The sequence below is a fragment of the Rhinolophus sinicus genome, linkage group LG01 (assembly GCF_036562045.2).
Source record: "Rhinolophus sinicus isolate RSC01 linkage group LG01, ASM3656204v1, whole genome shotgun sequence".
NCBI lineage: Eukaryota > Metazoa > Chordata > Mammalia > Chiroptera > Rhinolophidae > Rhinolophus > Rhinolophus sinicus.
This window is the reverse complement of record NC_133751.1, coordinates 139,394,009-139,412,339: the sequence shown is the minus strand read 5'-3', so window position 1 is coordinate 139,412,339 and position 18,331 is coordinate 139,394,009. Positions and strand designations below refer to the sequence as shown.

Here is an 18,331-nt window from a genome sequence, read left to right as displayed (position 1 = left end):
TTCTGCTCCTAGAAACCTAATGTTCTCCAAGGCTCAATCCAAATGACATGGATTCTGTGAAACCCTCCTTGATTTTCCTCCCAACGGTCTCACAGCCTGCTTAACTTCCTTATTTGCTATGTCTGGCTTTCCTTCTAGATCAGGGTTTCTCAACATTGGCACAATTCGCTTTTTTGTTTTTTAATGGTTGATTTTACTTGTTTTCTAATTAAACTTTTGATTTTGAGATAATTGTAGATTCACATGTGTTTGTAAGAAATAATACAGAAGGATCCCATGGTACCCTTCACTCAGTTTTCCCAAATGGTAACATATTGCAATACTATAGTATAATATCACAATGAGAATATTGACAGGGATGCAGTCAAGATATAGAACGTTTCTGTCTCTACAAGGATCCCTCATGTTGACTTTTTATATCTTCTCCCCTCCTGCTCCAACCACTGGCGGCCACTAATTTATGCTCCATTTAGATAATTTCATCATTTCAACGATGTTATATCAATGGAATCATACAGTATGTAAACTTTTGGGACTCGACCTTTTCACTCAGCTTCATTCACTTGAAAATTATCCATGCTGTTGTATGTATCAAAAGTGTATTAATTTTTATTGCTAAATAGAATTCCATACTATGAATGTACCAAAGTTGGTTTAACCATTTACCCATTGAAAGGGGATATTACTAATAAAGCTGCTGTCAACATTTGTGTACAGGTTTTTGTGTGAACATAAATTTTCATTTATCTGAGATAAATACTCAGAAATGGAATTACTGAGTTGTATGGTAGTCGCATGTGTAGTTGTTTAAGAAACTGTCACACCATTTTACACTCCCACCAGCAATGGATGAGTGATCTAATTTTAACCAGCATTTGGTGGTGGTGTTACTTTTTATTTTAGCCATTTTGATAGATTTATAGTGACATCTCGTGTTTATAATCTGCATTTTTCTAAGGGCTAATGATGTTGAACATCTCTTCATGTGCTTATATACCATCTGTTTATCTTCTTTGGTGAAGCATTTGTTCATTTTTTTGCTCTTTTCCTAACTTTTTAATTTTTCTTACTGTTGAGATTTGAGAACTCTTTATATATTTTAGATATTAGTCCTTTGTTAGATATGTGATTTGTAAATATTTTCTCTCAATTTGTAGTGTGACTTTTCATTCTCTTAACAGGGTCTTATGAAGCATGAAAGTTTTAAATTTTGATGAAGTCCAACTTATCATTTTTTTCCTTTTATGGACCGTACTTTTTATATCAAGTCTAAGGACTTTTGCCTAGCCCTAGATCATAAAGATTTTCTCTTGTGTTTTTTCCTAAATGTTATATAGTTTTATGCTTAACACTTCAATCTGTGATTCATTTTGAGTTAACTTTTGTAAAAGGTGTAAAATGTAGGTTGAGATTCATTTTTTGCCCACAAATGTCCAGTTGCTCCAGCACCATTTGTTAAAAAAGCTATCTTTCCTCCGTTGGATTGCATTTGTGGCCTTGTCAAAACTAAGCTGGGTGCATTGAGGGTCTCCTTCTGAGTTCTCTATTTTGTGCCACTGAGTTATGTTTCCATCCCTCTGCCAGTACTGCCCTCTTGATGATTATAGCCATGGGATAAGTCTTAAAAAGATTGATTCCTCTTTTTTTTTTAAATGGTTTTAGCTATTCCAGTTTCTTACCTTTCCATGTGAATTATACAATAATCCTGTCTGTATTTACAATCTTGCTGAGATTTTGAACAATTATAAATGGTATTTTTTCTTAATTTCCGTGACTACATAAATTGATAATACATATGAATATAACTGAGTTTTGTGAATTTATCTTAATGTCTTGTGACCTTGCTGAACTTATTACTTCTGGGAGTTTTTCCTGTAGATTCGTTGGGATTTTCTATGGAGAAAATCATGTCACCTGTGATAAGGGGGAGTTTTAGTTTTTCCTTTCTCGTCTGTATGCCTTTTATGTCCTTTACTTGCCTTATTGCATAGGGTAGAACTTTCAGCAATTCACTAGATTGAAGTGGATAAACCAGACTTTACAGTACACAGTAGTTAAAATAAAAGTGATAAGACAAAAGCATCAAATGGATGCTTCCTATCTGAGGTAATTATGTTAATACGAAGTACTTGGACAAAAACACTGTGAACTGGGGTAGGTTAGATGCTCTCAAAGTACAAACAATAATTTTGCTAAGTCTGATACAACTTTGGGTTAAAAAATTGCTGGAAAAATTCTAATTAAGGACTACATCATCTGAGAATTACAATGTCAGCTGAGACAACTAGCTTCCACCTTCTTAACCAAAGAACAGTAGAATAAAATTAAAGTAACAACAACAAAAGTCTGTGGGAAAGCACAGGAGAGCTACCATGGCAGAGAGGATTTGAAGAGCAAGGTCCCAGTGAAACTCAACACATCAAGTTGAGCCTGACATTCTATACCTGTTCTCCCCTTGAGGCACTTGCACAGGTCGGGACTGAGGAGCCCAGCAGAAAGCCCTGCTCAGGGGCAGAGAAGCTGAGCAGAGCCTTTGTCAGTCTCAAGGGAATTGGGAGGCCCAAACAGGAATTCAGAGCTCGCAGGTCAGCCAGGAGAGAAGGGAAAGACAGAGAAGTGAGGCTGACAGACTCAGGATAGAATTCTAGGTGGGCAGCTACTTACTTCCAGCACTTTTAAAATGTCATTCCATTAACTTCTAGCTTCTACTGCTTCTGTCAATACTGCATGTTGGCAAAGTTGTACAGCAGCTGGCACTCTCAGGCACTGCTGGGGAGAGTGTAATTGGCACAGCCACTCCGGAAAATGGTTAGGTAGTAACTGGTAAAGGCAAAGCATACCCCGAATTCCACTTCCTGGGAGAGACCTATCAGAAATGCATACATACGTGTACCAAAAGACATGCAAGCATGCTCATCCCATTCATAAACTGGAAACACTCCCAATGTCCATCAACAGTAGAGTGGATGAAGTGTAGTGTAGTCATACAATGATCTACTTTACCTCTGTGAGAAAGAATGGCTTTGCTGCTCACAGAAACCGGGATGAATTTCCCACATATAACGTGGGAAATAAAGGAGTACATTTTGTGTGATTCCATGTATACAGAGCTCGATGATAGTAGTCACAAATTGTGTTACCTTTGGAAGGTGGGGTGTAATGACCAGGGGACCCCAGCGGCCTTTTGGGGTTCTTCTGCTTAACATGGGTAAGACACACAGCATGTTCATTTCATAAAAAATCAATGAGCGCTGCACTTATGATATATTCACTTTCTAGTATTTATGTGAAATTTTAATAAAAAAAAGTTTAACTTCAAAAAAGGAGGAATTCTTCCATTTAGCAAAATGACAAGATAGATCATCTGAACACCATCTCATTCCATAGCAGCCAGACTGCTGAATAACTTACAACCAGTAGCTTCTGTAAATGTACCAAGGAGCTCTCCAGAAAGTCACGGAAAACCCAGGGACCAACACTGGGTAAGGTGCTGATTTCTCTACCCTGGGATGGGGGGTGTTAACAGATAAACTACAAGAAGATGCAAGGCCTGGGGTCCTATTGGGGGTTAGAACTGGAATAGAGATCCTGTAGAACGGAAGAAACCTGGAGGGGTTATATCCTAAATGTAAGGATGCCTAAAAGAGAAAAAAATCCACCCTTGGGTGAAGTAAAACAAAAAGGTTGTTTGTCTGAGCCTGGGCTCTGTCTGAAAAAACAGTCAACAATAAGACTTTCCTGAACATGTGTAACCTTGGGCTTGTCTTCAGTTGAGCTTGGGATCACATTTATAATTCCTGCCTAGTCCAGATAATTAATATAGAAAGAGTCAGCGAGTGGCCTGCCCAGGTTTTTCTCCGCTTTCACGGAAAACAGTGAGCAGCATAGAAGCTAGAACCAAAGGGATGCATGTCCCTCCATCTCAAGATTTCTCTTGGTCTGATTTTATATCAGCAATAATTTCAAATGAAGATTTTGCCTTAAGGGGAGACATCTGCACTTCATAATTAAGAAGGAACATTAAATCCTTGCGGCTTAAGTAGACTCCACAGAACAAGCCTTTCTAAAAATTGTGATGTTTTTGACTTGACATTTAATTCTAGCGACTCTTAATAAACAAACACTTATACGGTCCCTCTCTCAAGGAGATGTTAGTCTTATAGCACAGAAAAAAAGCTACAGGCCCAAAACCACGTGGATCTGAGCACATAGCATTCAATTCTTGTTTTCCTTTACCAGTTCTTTCAACTGGTCCCTCCTTGTATGATATGATTTCAAGATCCTTTCCCATTCTGGTTCACAAAGTCAAGAAAATTACACAGATTATAATGAGTGGTTGACAAAATTAAGATTCTTGCCAAGGAATTGCTCAGGGACCAAAGACTAAAGGGAAGCCTAGCAAATGAAACAATACGATCAGTTATGAAGGGCGTCTTAAATTCTCCTGTGTAGGGAGGAAGTGCAGTACCCGGAATCTGTAAGTGCCAGAGACAATAACAAAGCAATGAAGGAGGAAGTACTTATACACGACCCATTTCGAAAGGAAGAGTGACAGGAAACCTGAGTTAGTGAGAGGTGGCTGGCTGATGCCACCATTGCCTGTCAGAGTGATTCTAGTTAAGGCAAGGCGTTCTTGATGTTTATTTCACCAAATGATGATTCACAGCAAGTCTGCTGCATCTGTAAGCAAGCTCACCTCAGCTGCGAAAATGCAATATGTCTCCATGCACATCCACGTGACTGAGATTAGTTTTAGAAAATTCTTGAAATTCAGGCTTTCCCCGAAGCAATTTGGGATGTGGGCTTATCTTGTACAGATAAGATTAAATACTAACATAAAACGTTTTGTGTGTTTTTTCCACTTTCCACAAGTTATGGTCCCATCATATAATAATTAAAACTTAGTTAAACACATCACAAAATAAACAAACAGAAAACCGGGAATGCGACAGGAAGCTGGGATGTTTTTCCATAGTAGGACTGAGCCGCCCTTACTAAATCAGCTGGTAGTGCTATAGCTGCTTCCAACAAACTAATGACAGACAGAAGAAACAAATCTAGGGGGCGTCAGTCATTAGATACATTTTGTATTTTAACCTAATAAGAATGACATCATTTTCATCGTTGGAAAACTCTGAAGAGAACCCAGAGGAAAGGATAGATGGCTCATGAGCAATGGGGCTGGTCAGGAAGGCAGCTGAGTGTGACTTCATCTCTTCTCAAGAAGGAAGCTGAACATGGCTTTGGTTCCCACTCCTTACCTGATATTCAAGGCCACACAAAAATAACCTGGCTCCACTATTTGTTCCTGCTATTCTGACAGAAACGAGTTGCTACACCCAGTGCAGGTCTCTCCCTGTGCACTGAGCACACTGAGGGGATCCTGTGTCCCTGCATTCGCTCTGAGTGATTTCTCAGAAGACATGCCCTCTTCAGTTTTCTACATCCATTGCCCACTTATAAGGCTGTCACCACCCACACAGCCCAGGATGCTGTCACTGGCCACCTCAGCCCCCAAATAGCAATCCTCCCCTTAAGTTCCCATTGCATTTAAGGCTGTATTTCATTTGGCACTTGCCTTTGTCCTGCTATTTTTTTTTTTTGACATTTGATATGTTCAGATCTTATCTCCCTGGCTAAACTGCCTGCTCCTCGAAAGAAGAAACCCGATTCCTATCTTTCGCTGCATAATCCCCCAAAGGGTCTGGAATGGTAGCTCTGTGTCATGAACCTTAGGGCATCACTTTCCATTTATCCCTAGAAATTTAAGGACAAAAAGATAAAAGTGGGAGGGGAAAAAAGGGAAAAGGAGAAATTATGTCAAGACTTGCAGTACTTTTAGGCACCTGTACTTTGGGAGGATAGATTTTGACCTCAAAAGAAAGGATCCAGATGGAACTTCCTCTTTCTCTGAGAGGAAATCAAGCAGAGTGCTACCCGTCCCCTGTTTCTGATTTGTGATTAGGATCTATTTGTATCCCATCAGACTCAGACTGGGCCTCTACGAAATAAGGCCTAAAGCCTGAGAGAGCCCCCATTCACAATCCGTCCTTTTCCTCTCATCATCTCTGCGTGGGCAATACCGAGAGAACCACTGTCACATTTTCTGTACAGTAGCGCTGATCAGTAGCAACTGTATCAAAAGTTAATCTGCCAACTTCGTCCCAGCAGGAACCAGCCCACTAGTTATTGGCTACCCACACAGAGCATCCTGTTGTCGTCCAGAATCGCTGTTTACTGTGGTTCTCAAATGTTACTGCATCCTGGCACCACACAGGGAGCTTTTAAAATCCTTTATGCTCAGCCACACCCCATACCATTTCAACAGGAATCTCTGGGAATGACCCAGGCATCAATGTTTCTAAAATTTTACCCCGTGGTTTGAATGTGCCGCCAAGTTTGAGAAGCAGTGGTTTCACTGGGTCCCTCAGCAACCTAACCAAACGTTCATTCTGCAGTGGGGGTTTACAGAACAGCAGCCCCATCTGAAACAAGCCCTGACTGCAGAGGGCAATGTGGGCAGGACTCGTCTTAATTACTCAGATGGCTGGCTAGCTCGCTTGTGATTAAGCCAATCTTTAGTGTTCACCACGTTTTTCTCTTCCCTGCGGTCTTTCCCATTAGCATCTCTACCTCAAAGTAACCAAGAGGAATCTAAACAGGACAACACGACATTTCACTTTCTATTAGCGGGGAGAGGAGTTCCCAGTGGTTCTCGCCCCGTGACTGCTCATTAGAATGACCTGGGATATTTAAACACACTAGGCAGGGCCTCCATCTCAGAGATGCTGGCTCCGTTTGTGTAGAGCTGTGGCTCTTACCACGCGGTCTCCAGACCAGCAGCATATGCATCACGTAGGAACTCTTTAGAAACGCAAAATCTCAGGCATACTGAATCAGAAACCAAAAAAGATGGAGGATGGGGCGGGGGCATAAATCTGTGTTTTAATAAGCCCTTGAGGAAATGACCATGCTGAAGTGTGAGAACCACAGGTTTAGGCAGGGCACAGGAGCCAGTGATTTTGAAAAGACCCACAGGAGTTCCCGCTGGGCAGCCTAGGTGGGGGACTCACGGATTAAATACTAGTACTGGCCTAGGTAGCCGACATCTGTCTCTAAATCGCAGTTTCCAGGCTCTCTGACTGTCCAATCCTCCATGAGAAACACAGTGCCATTCACTGGCCTGAGTATGAGAACTCCTGCATTATGTTGAAAATAATAAATTTGGTGTTGGTGTGTTCAGTCATTTTAACAATGAATTTGATCAGCTGTGAAGCCCATGTAACTACTTGCTCAAACAGTTGTCAATGAAATGCCCCACCCTCATCATCTCCCCATCAAATGAATCCACTTTCTTCCAAAAATAAAAGAGCCAATTAACAGTGACTCTGTGGCCAAATACAGCCATCTTTTTAATTCAATAGGATAAAAGCAATATGAATATGAAGCATCTACTTCATTTTGAAATGGGCCTTTGGGTCAAAACTTCCTGCTTCAATTAGGCATCCATCTCATCCTTCAAAGAGAACTTAGTTTAAAAGGCTCAGGATTTTTATTTGTGCAATGATGACATTTAGAATTCTAGCTTTCATGCAGTCTCAGGATAGAAGCCTCTGGCAAGATATTTAATAAATAGGATCTTCATATGAACATCGATTCATACTTTACATAAAGGGAGTTACTATGCAATGACTAATGCTTCAAAGAGTGGGTTGCAGGCTGGCTGTCTTCTTTCTGTGCTGCACGCAGCTGGGCCGGGGGGTGAGAAGTATCACTCACTCTTTCTGGTGCTCCAAAGATGCTTCATGAGAGAGGGGACCATCCTATGGATCAGACATCCTATGGACAATCCTTATGACTCGTAGAGTATTTGATGGTAAGTTATTAGTGTGGTGTAAGAAATCTACTAATAGCCTTAGACAAGAGGACTGATGGAGATTATAAGCAGGTCTCTTTCTATACATGCTGTTCACTTTCTATTCAGAGCCGTTCATTCATACACAGCTCTGGGGACCCCAATCTGTCTCCTGAGAATTTACCTCGAGGACAGTAGATGTCTGGAGCCCATCGGTTGCACTCATAGTTGTCTGCTGCCTTTTCACAGGTGAAACATTTAAATCCACCAGGATATGGTGTGGCTACAAAAAGGATCAAGAGAAAAGATTAGTTTTTTAGACTGAGTACAGAACCTTGCATTGTGAAGTTAGACATGTCCTCCTTTTAAAAAGGATTCTCGAAACAGCCTGGCAGTTTCTTTAAAAACTAAACATGCAACTACCATATTGCACTCTTGGACATTTATCCCTGAGAAGTAAAAACTTATTTTCACACAAAAATCTGCACATAAATATTCTCAGCAATTTTACTTACAATAGCCCCAAACTGGAAACAACCCAAATGTCCTTCAATGGGTGAAGGTTAAACAAATTGTGGTACATCCGTACTATGGAACACCACTCAGCAATAAAAATGAACAATTACATTCAACAACTTGGATGAATTTCCAGGAGACTATGCTGAATGAAAAAAGTCAATCCCCAAAGGTTATATACTATATGTAACATTTTTTTAAATGAGAAAATTTTAGAAATGGAGGACAGATTAGTGGTTGCCAGGGTCGGGAGTGGTAGGAGGCAAGTTCAAAGGGAATCCTCATGCTATCGAAACTGTTTAGGTTTTTGACTTGGTTGTAAATACACAAACCTACATGTGATAAAGTTATGTAGAACTAAATACACACACACACACACACACACACACACACACTAATGGACACAAGTAAAACAGGAAGTCTGAATAAGACCAGTGGATTGATTGCTGTATTAGTGTCAATATCCTGGTTGTGATGTTCATCTGTAGTTTTTCAAAATATTCCCACTGGGGGAAACTGGGTAAAGTCTACGAGTATATGGAATCTCTATATTATTTCTTACAACTGCTTATGAATCTATAATCATCTCAATTAAAATTTCAATTAAAAAAGTCACTCTGGATTTCCAAGAATTTATGTGTCAACACTAGACAGGTCAATGTGTAAATATAAATACCAGGTTCAACCGTAAAAACTCTCCTGCTGTTTGACCATTTTTTACCTTCAAACGTGGCAATTTCCTTGCGTCAATCTAATACTTTGATCTGGTGGGACCTGATATAGTTAAGAATCCCTGGGGGTGCTAAGTATCAGCCAAGAGAAGTCTTCAGGGCTAAAAGACATGCTGCCTGTGCAGAGGTGACCCTGCTAAGGGGTCTCTCAGGCCCAGGTCCAATGTCCATGGGGCAGCATGACAAGGACCCTGGGGACATGTATGCACTATAGGTCCCAGCCCCAGCCTGAGGGATATGTAACTCCAGGAAGCCCCTCACCTTTACCCCTTCCTCTCCCTACCCTGAGTTGGCTTTCTGAGGAGACTGTCCTCCAGGTACTTGTATTCTCTGCCCTGCATTTACGCTCAGGCAGGGAGGCGTCCCATGAGAGTCAGGCGCTAGAGAGTGCCAGGGCCTTGCTGGCATTTTAGGACAATGACCCACAAGGAATGTCAGGCCAGGTCGTCTCTGTCCTTTTCACTGATGTGCTTTTAATTGTTGCTTAGTTCTAATCATTTGCCTGCTTTGCTGCTTAGAGTTTTGCCTTTTATAAACTGAACTGTGTGTGTGTGTGTGTGTGTGTGTGTGTGTGTGTTTAATTTGTAAAATTACCTGGCCTCTTTGAAAGCTGCAAACACTCAAACACTTCATCTGTAGAAGCCAACTGTTCTCCCTCGCAGATGGCTGAGCCTACATATCCCACTGGCGGAAATAATCATCTCAGGGTAAATTGCTTTACCCACATGGAACCAATTAAGTATGTTATCAAAAATAAATGAAGGAGGAGGCAGCAGCTTAAGGCCAAAATTATGGGCCAGATATAACTTTGATTTTCACCTTGCCTAGAATAGCTTCCCATCCTTGGACATGCTTGCAATAGTTCACGAGCTGACTCTGACAATATCGAATAACCTCGGAGGATCAAGTCATAAACTGTCTAAAAAATGCAGGTAACTGGACCTTTTTAAGGACCCATGTGAGAGTTCTGTGTTCCTCCAAGGAGTTGGTGACTCAGATTCATAGACAGAATGATAGTGTGTGCACGGGTCATCTTAGAAAATGAGGATGGAAAGCAGCTTAGACATAGCCATCCAACCGCTTCATTCCCAATGAGGCAATTTCACTATGGGAAAACGTGCTCTGCCTAACGTATAATTACAATAAAATATTAAATTTTGCAAAAGTAAACACAATTTTTTTTTTTTATATCTCTACATCCCACCACCTAGATAGGTGGGTTACATTTAAGTTGAAAGAGTCTAGTTTAGGTAAGTACATGCCTGAAGAATTTAAAACAAACAGGTTCTCGTACTCCAAAGCCATTCAAATATTCTTGTGGACATTTTAATTAGCTTATTTTTATAAATACTCTTATGAAAAAAATATTAAAATATTTTATAAAATTACCCTGATTGGATACATTAAAAAATAGTTTCACTATCAACTTCAAAGTATTGAATATATAAATAAGTTTAAAAGATAGAACTTTAAAATAGTTTGTAAATTTTGACGTAGAATTAACAGAGTAGGAGTTTTAAAAAGAGTTATATTCTATTTGTCAAAGAACAGCATTTCCCAAAAAAATGATCCTATACACCAAGGTTTATGGTTGCAAACTAGCCATACCACTTCAGCTTGTATGATTAATTCACTAGAGTATCCAATTTTATCTGTCTGTCAGTGCAGCCAGTAAGAGGTTTAGCTGGCATGTTGGATTAGTTATTTCTGGAAACTTTCCCATCAAAGAGATAAATTAAGAATAAAGATTGACAACCTGGGTGTTCCAAGAATAAACTTATTGAGAACCTAGCACTAATAAGTTGCAGTGTTCCCAAATTTGGATTATTTAATAGACGCTTCAAAATTATTTTTTGCAAGAATAGTGACACATTAAATTAAATACTGTCATCTCCTACACAAGTAGGACTGGACTCTGAAATTAACTCAAACTATATCAAAATTTAAACAGGAATAAGAGCTAACACACTATGGTAGCCAAATAAAACTTTGTTGTAAGCTATTTTTACCTTTCAATGTGTTTATTAGGCTGTATCACGAACAATTAACCAAATGATCTCATTTTCAGTGAGTTGTATTTTTAAATCTACTTCATATTTGCATGCATTCTCAACAATGACGTTCTAATATTTGCTGATAGAAACTTGTACTTACATCTTGGTAGATAGTACTGATCAGTGAATAACTAAACCCTTTTCAGTGACAAATCTCTACAGACAGATTCAGCTTTCAGTTCATAATTATAGCACAATACCAAGTAATGGTTAAATTCTTCCCTCTGGAAATATCTAGCCCAAAATAAAGTCTACAGTCGAGCATCTCCAGTAACTTGCTAATTGATACTACATCTGATAAGTTTTTTTTTTCAAAAGGACTGGAAAGAGGTTCCTAAGAGATGTTCTATTTTTTTCCTTGTTACTTCAAAGCATTACAGAGCAAGTAGAGTTTCAAATTGTTGTGGCCCCAGCTGTGAATGAATCTAATTTGGCTCTTGATCACAGAGTTAATAAGCTTAGTACTCTGTATTTCAGGGCATAAGTCCTTGGTCCCTCAAGAGAAGGTGATTGTAAAGAAAAAAAAAAGCCAAAGTGCCCAGTTACTTCCTGTAACATAATCTGTCCATTAACTCTCTTGGTCAGCCATAGTTCAATCGACCATAATTCATTCGCAAGGCATCGGAAAAGATTTCCTCTTTGTTTCCATCTCTTGGAACTTTTGCCTGGACAAAGGCCTTCAGTTACCAAAACCGTGGTGAGAAGAGAATCTTGTTTTGAAATGTATGCTGATGTGTAATGTAGCCAAACATTTTTTTTTATTCTTGCCAAATTAATTTCCATTGATTTTGGAAACTGGATACAAATGTAAGATTTCTATAAATCTAATAAATTAATCTTCCTTCTCAGTCCACTTGGTAACAAAATATTGTCAGTATTATTTTAATACCATGAACATATTTCTGATAGAAATGCATTTCCAGGTATTCTAGAAAGTCTTCTTACTCGTTAAGACTTATTAGCATAGAATTATGAAAAAACTCCCTTGGCTCTTGCTAGCCCCCTACAGGGATACAGCACTTTCGTCCACACGATTAAGACAAGACTTGGAATATATAATCAGAGAAAAACTGGACGTCTCAGGAAAGATTTGTATTATAAGGAAAGAAACAGAGGCCAAGACAGGTTGAAGTCACTTACCATGTTTCCCCGAAAATAAGACCTAACTGGAAAATAAGCCCTAGCATGATTTTTCAGGATGACATCCCCTGAACATAAGCTCTAATGCGTCTTTTGGAGCAAACCTTAATATAAGACCCGGTCTTATTTTTGGGGAAACACAGTAGGAAGTTAAATTCTGCTATCTTGTATGATGTCTAACAACCAAATAAGTAGCGCCATTTCTCTTAACATTAACTCCTGTTTTAAAAGGATTTACTAGATTTTGGTACTTTAATCATGGACTGTGAAGAAATTCATCATTTTTCACATGAAGAAGGGGAAAAATTACAGAAAAGAATGTTATTGAGGACAATGCCTCAAGTTTGAAAGCCACAAAAAAAAATTTTAAGGACTTAGAAACTTCAAAAATTAGAGAACCAGAGAGCAAAGGAGATTAGCCAGAGGAGACTGCACTTTCCCAGCCCGGGTTCCAATCTCAGCCCAGTTACCATCTCTGAGGGTTGTTCGGGGCTCAGGAGAAATGAGTTTATGTTTGTCTGATGGGGAACACTTCTCACATCTAAAGCATCACCGCATTTCTCCTTGGGCAGGTTCCAAGCTGCATCTAACACTAATGAAATCTGGCTCACTTGCTGACCCCAAGAAAGCTATTGGTGCCTCCATCTATAAAGTGAGCTGATTATATTAATAATTCAAGATCAAAATAATCCTACACTTCCCTCTTATATTCTTTATGGTCTGTATTTTACAGAAACCTGCTTATTTGTAGAGAGACCGCTCCATCTAAACATGGTCTAGTGGGAACTGCTCAGGGCAGAAGACCATGACCATTTAAACAATCAAAGTGTAAAAACAAGCAGGCAAACACCCCAAACTTCTCAAATAGTGCACAGAAATGTAAAATCCACTTGCTTTAAAGTGGGCAGAGTCAACAAAATTCTAGCCAAGTAGGACCTATTGACAGTAACTTCAACCCAGTGAGAACTTGGATTCCCCAGGACCAGGTACAGAGACTCTAAAAGAGAGCTAAGCCCAGACCTGCTGGCAAATTGTTTATGTGCAATTTAGCGTAGGAATGACTTTTTCTGTCCTCCATATTTCAAAATCACATCAGAAAACCTCACCAATTCTTTCTATACAGCAAACTCTTTCAAATCAAGCCATGGCTCTACTTAATTAACATAGGTCACGTGAGCAGAACTTTTCCACCAACTTCTAGAGAGCAGAAGTAATCATCTCTCTGTCCTGGCAGAGCTCATCTTTAAAGATCCCATTCTGAAATCAACTTTCCAAATAGGGGCCCACTCAACTCAGGCACTGACCAACCACACCGCTGAGGCAGAAGCAGTGTGTGTGTTTTGTTCTTGTTTCCTTAAATCCAATCCCCTCAATTTTCCTTCCCACCCTGTGTGTCCAATCATAGCTTCAGAGAAAGGCCAGCGTGAGTCTGTTTTGCAGCCTGGTGACTTCTGAGTCTGTCACTGAAGAGGACAAAGAATACCCCAGAAACTGAAAATCCTGGCAATCAAACCACAGAGACTGAAATCTAGGTTTTTACTCATCAAGTCTTAAAAAAAAAAAAAAAAGCATGGCTGCTTGTAGAAAAGCATGAAATGCAATCCTAGGAAATAGAGCAAGTATCAAAGCACTTTCTTTACATGAATGTTACTAAAATAAACAGCCATGCAAAAACAAGCAGCCAGATAAGCTTCCCAACAAAGCAACCTGTAGGCACCGAACTATACTGCTCAGAGCACACAGTAGCAATAAGTTTAAAGAAACTAGTTGCTGCCTGGCAAAAGTATATTTGGAATTTAAAAGTCAGAGTGATGTATTTTCAGCATCCTCAGTTTACTGCCTAAGCCAATTACAACATCATAAACAACAAGCCTCCAACTGCCTATCGTGTATATGCCCAGCATTTTATGGATAATATTTCTAGTCCACAAAATAACGTGACAGGGTATGTGTTACTCTATCTATTTTAAAAATGTGGAAATTAACACTCAAGATTTCCATAACATTTATTGAGCATTTACTGTGGCTCACGCTCTGTGCTCAGTGCTTTGTATGCAGTCTTTTATTAAACTTCTCAAAGTCGGGGCATTTATTTCGAGTCAGAAGGCTATGAAGCTGCTGAGCTAGTTGCCGACCCAGGGTCAGGTGGACTGCAAGCCCCTGTGAATTCCTTGGACCACCTCTCATGTAAACCAGACCATGCAGAGATTAAATAGTCTAGCGAAGGTGGCATTGAAGGAGTCCACGGGCAGCCTCCACTTTGTAGATTGTAAGATCCCCCAAAGCAAGGGCTATGGTTTATTTGCCCTTATATCATTCACACCTATCACAATGCTGACACACAGCAGAACCTCAAAAAGTGGTTGTTGAACAGAATTATTTCAAAAGAGTAATGCACCTCGAGGCAAATGTTGAAGGTCAGAATACACACAATACACCCAGCACTCACCACCACAGGGGCAATCCAGAAGAGGGTCCAAAGAAAACCAAATGAGATGAGATAATGCCATAGATAGAGACCAAAAGAGGAAGTAAAAGTGCTGTGTGATCAAAGTGTGATCCTGACAATATCGCCTGCAGAAGCACCTGAAATTCTCGCTGAAAGCAAAACTCCCAGGTACAGCCCCCGATATGCGATCAGACCCTGTAGGGAAGGGACCTGGGTGTCTGCTTTGTTATGTGCTCCCTAGATAATTCTTAAACACAGGTAACCAAAGGGATAGGGAACAGGAAGTTGTGGGAGATAATTATGTTGAACCTGAGAATTAGATGCACAGACAGGAAGACCAGCTATTATCTTGCCTATAAAGGGCTGATCTTTTACAAACACCTTCCTCCTGGGACTCAGTGATTCACTTTGATAACTGACTGAAGCTGGTGTGAGTCAAAGGGAAGGGTGTTCAGAATCAGAGCGAAGGCATAGGGAACAGAGAAAACAAACCCAAGAATTTGCGTTAAAGTAAAAAAAAAAAAAAAAAACTAAAAAAAAAACCACTCTATAAAAAGGTGAGGGTAAAACATACAGCATCTTTGGGAGCACGTGCCTCCCCTTAATTAAATCACCGGAGGTTTCTCCTGCATTGAAATCTGCCTTCTCCTGGCCATTTTTCAACCCACGTCTTATTTGAAGTAAAGGGACATTTCTGCGGCGAAGAGAACAGAGTCTTACTTGAAGGGTGGAGGTAGATAATGTCTTTCACTGTGAAGTCTCGAGACTGTGCAGCTTTCAGACAATCAGCCAGCAGGCTCAGGAGCAGGAGCCAGGCCAGGGCAGGGCCAGGTTCCATGGCAGACCGAGGCGTCACTCATCCAGGGCGCCTGGCAGTGGGGACTCGGGATGACGGGAGAGAACTCGCACCTGAAATATGAAGCAAGATTCATCTCAGTGTCCAACTGGAGAAAGCCCCGGGAGACTTGGCTGAGCGCCCATGTTGGGGGAATAGGGAGCCAAGGGCATAAGGAAGTGGGTAGACACGCAGAGAAACTTTATAAACGGTAATTTTAGAGCACTTAGAAAATTCCAACCGAAATCTATTCTGAATCAGGTCGCTGAAATTCCATTGGTAGCGGCCCCCTCTAATATCTAGCAGAGATGGTATCAAGAGAGATTGAATTTTAATGAAATCCAGCTATTTTTGCCAGGAGGCCAGGGGATGGCTGCCAGAATGCAACAATAAATAAGTCAGGTACAAAAGCTCAGAAGCATTTCCTTGATAATGGTGAAGGCCATGTATGAAAATGCAGCCTTGCTGGGTCACGTTGCCATACAAAGCTGTACAGGACAGACTTTCAGACTTGGGAACAAAAGAAATGTAGGTAAACGGGCCTCTCCCAAACCAAAAAGTGCCTTTCTAGCTCAAAATTTCCTTAATGTAAGTAATATTTATTGGCCTGGTACTGTGTGGGTAGGCACTATTATCATCCTATTTTGAGTAAACAAGTCCAGCAAATAAATAGAGGAGCTGATTGAAACCCAGGCAGTCTGGCCATTGAGCCCACATTTCTAAACACTAGGTGATAGCGTTCTCCCAAAGGCTGCTTTGTGGTATAGAAACACATACTGATGAAGTGAGAGCAAGGTATCAACTGTAGCACTAAGCAATCATCATTCTATCTTCTATTGGGACTCTGTCCTTTTCAATTAAAATTGAGGGCAGTAAAATCTTTCACTAGGGTTGAATTGTCCCGCTTACTTAGAATGTACTTATGTATCTTATTTTACATGTGCTATTCGCTTGCCATCTTATTGCTTTCTGATAAAGTCTGTTCCTCACATTCTACTATTTTCCAAATATCATCATTCTACTGCCCATGCAAAGGGTCAAGTTATACATTACTTTACTTTTAACTGGCTGAAAAACCATAATTTGGACATTTTGTTTACAAATTTTAACACCAATATTCAATGAGATTTTTTAAATAGAATAATAAAATAATTCTAAAATGATTTTGTCAAAAGAAACAGATCAAGAGTAAATGTATCACAAAACAAAATCAATATGGAGTCATCAGATATTAGAACATACTGTAGAGTAATATTAATCAAAACAGAATGATAAAAAGTATAAAAATGAATACGGAAAATGGAACACTCTTAAGGAGCTCGAAAATAGACCCAACTATTTCCATGACACAAGCAGTTTTCCAAAATTATGGAAGAGAAAACTTTTAAATGAATAGAATTATAACTTGACTAAAAATTGTGCAAAAGATGAACTGAAGCCTAACAATGCACGATGCACTAAAATTAACTCCAGATGAATTGGTGTGTTCGTTATTTTTTTTTTAAATAGACAAAGTTTTAGAAAGTAGAGCTCTTATCACTCTGTAGCAGTTTGATGATGCCAGCCTTGCCAATTTCATGCTCATTACCCATCTTCTGTTTACTATTTGGCTCCCCACCCATATTTGCATTCAGGAAGGGAGTGGGCTTCCCATTCACTTAATAAATGTGAGTGCCAATCACCACGCTAGCCACTTGGTTGAGCGATATGATGAGAAAACAAATAGCAAGCATATCTTTTCCTCACCAAATGGCAGAGACAAACATTGTCTTCTCTTCAATGAACGCAACAGTGCTTCATTGTACATCCATTCCAGTCAGATGAGGCTGCACCTGAGGAACCAATCTGCACAGCATTCCATGGAGACCCCATTTCACAGCAACACCCCCATTTCTTCACAATCTGCAGCAGGGCTCAGTGTGAGAGGGGTAGTGAGGAAAGCTATCTGGTTTTATTTTGATATAATTTAACATCAAATATCAACTAGTTGCCAAGCTAAGTTCTTTCTAATGTGAAACTCAATGTCCACACTAGCGCTTCACATATATCAAACAATGCAAGTGGCACATTTTTATTACAGCATTTCTCAACCTCAGTATTCCTTCCAGTTATTGATTTAAGAATCTCCCTCTGCACAGTACTTGAACTAAGAGTTATGCATTACTTAATGTCATCTGAAATTAACCTTACTGCAGCCTCTGCAGCATGGCTACCCAGCCACGAGACCATTTAACAGTGTGTTTGACTATACATGAGTATCATATAGAGGTGAAGAGCTAGATGCCTGGGTTCGAAACCTGACTCTGCCACTTTCTTGCGCAACCTTGAGCCAGTTACTTAATCACTATGTTCTGCAGTTTCCTCATCTGCAGAATCTAGATCACTACCAACCTCAAAAGTTTATTATGAGAATTAAATGAGGTAACATATGTAAAGCACTCAGAACAGTGTCTGTTACACAGGAAAATGTCACACAGTATTTCCCAACATTTTTACTATTATTGTTTTTTTTCAAAATCAGTCCATATAGTTTTCTATATTGAAAGTAAACATGGTGCGATTAACTGTGGTTCAACACACAGTTCACTTTCCTTAAATCAGAAAAACATAACAATTCCCGAAACTACTAAGTATAACAAATCACAATCCATACATCTCTTCCACCCTAATATCTGCCCCAAGGCCAGCCAGGCAGGGAAAAGGCCAGTGGAGGAGAGTGGAAGAGTCCCTTCTGCCACCAGCATTTTAATA

General features: G+C 39.9%; 1 protein-coding gene across 3 annotated transcripts in view; it reads right to left on the bottom strand.

The window, feature by feature from the left end:
* LYPD6 (LY6/PLAUR domain containing 6) overlaps nt 1–18,331 on the bottom strand; it is a 117,571-nt gene that overhangs the window by 9,854 nt on the left and 89,386 nt on the right. For all 3 annotated transcript variants that reach the window (XM_074336070.1, XM_074336069.1, XM_019737495.2), the window contains 2 exons: nt 15,466–15,654; nt 8,040–8,138 (listed from right to left, as the gene is read on the bottom strand). In XM_074336070.1, coding sequence (XP_074192171.1) covers nt 8,040–8,138; nt 15,466–15,583 — 217 coding nt within the window. In that variant the 5' untranslated portion in view covers nt 15,584–15,654. The remainder of the gene's footprint in view (nt 1–8,039; nt 8,139–15,465; nt 15,655–18,331) is intronic.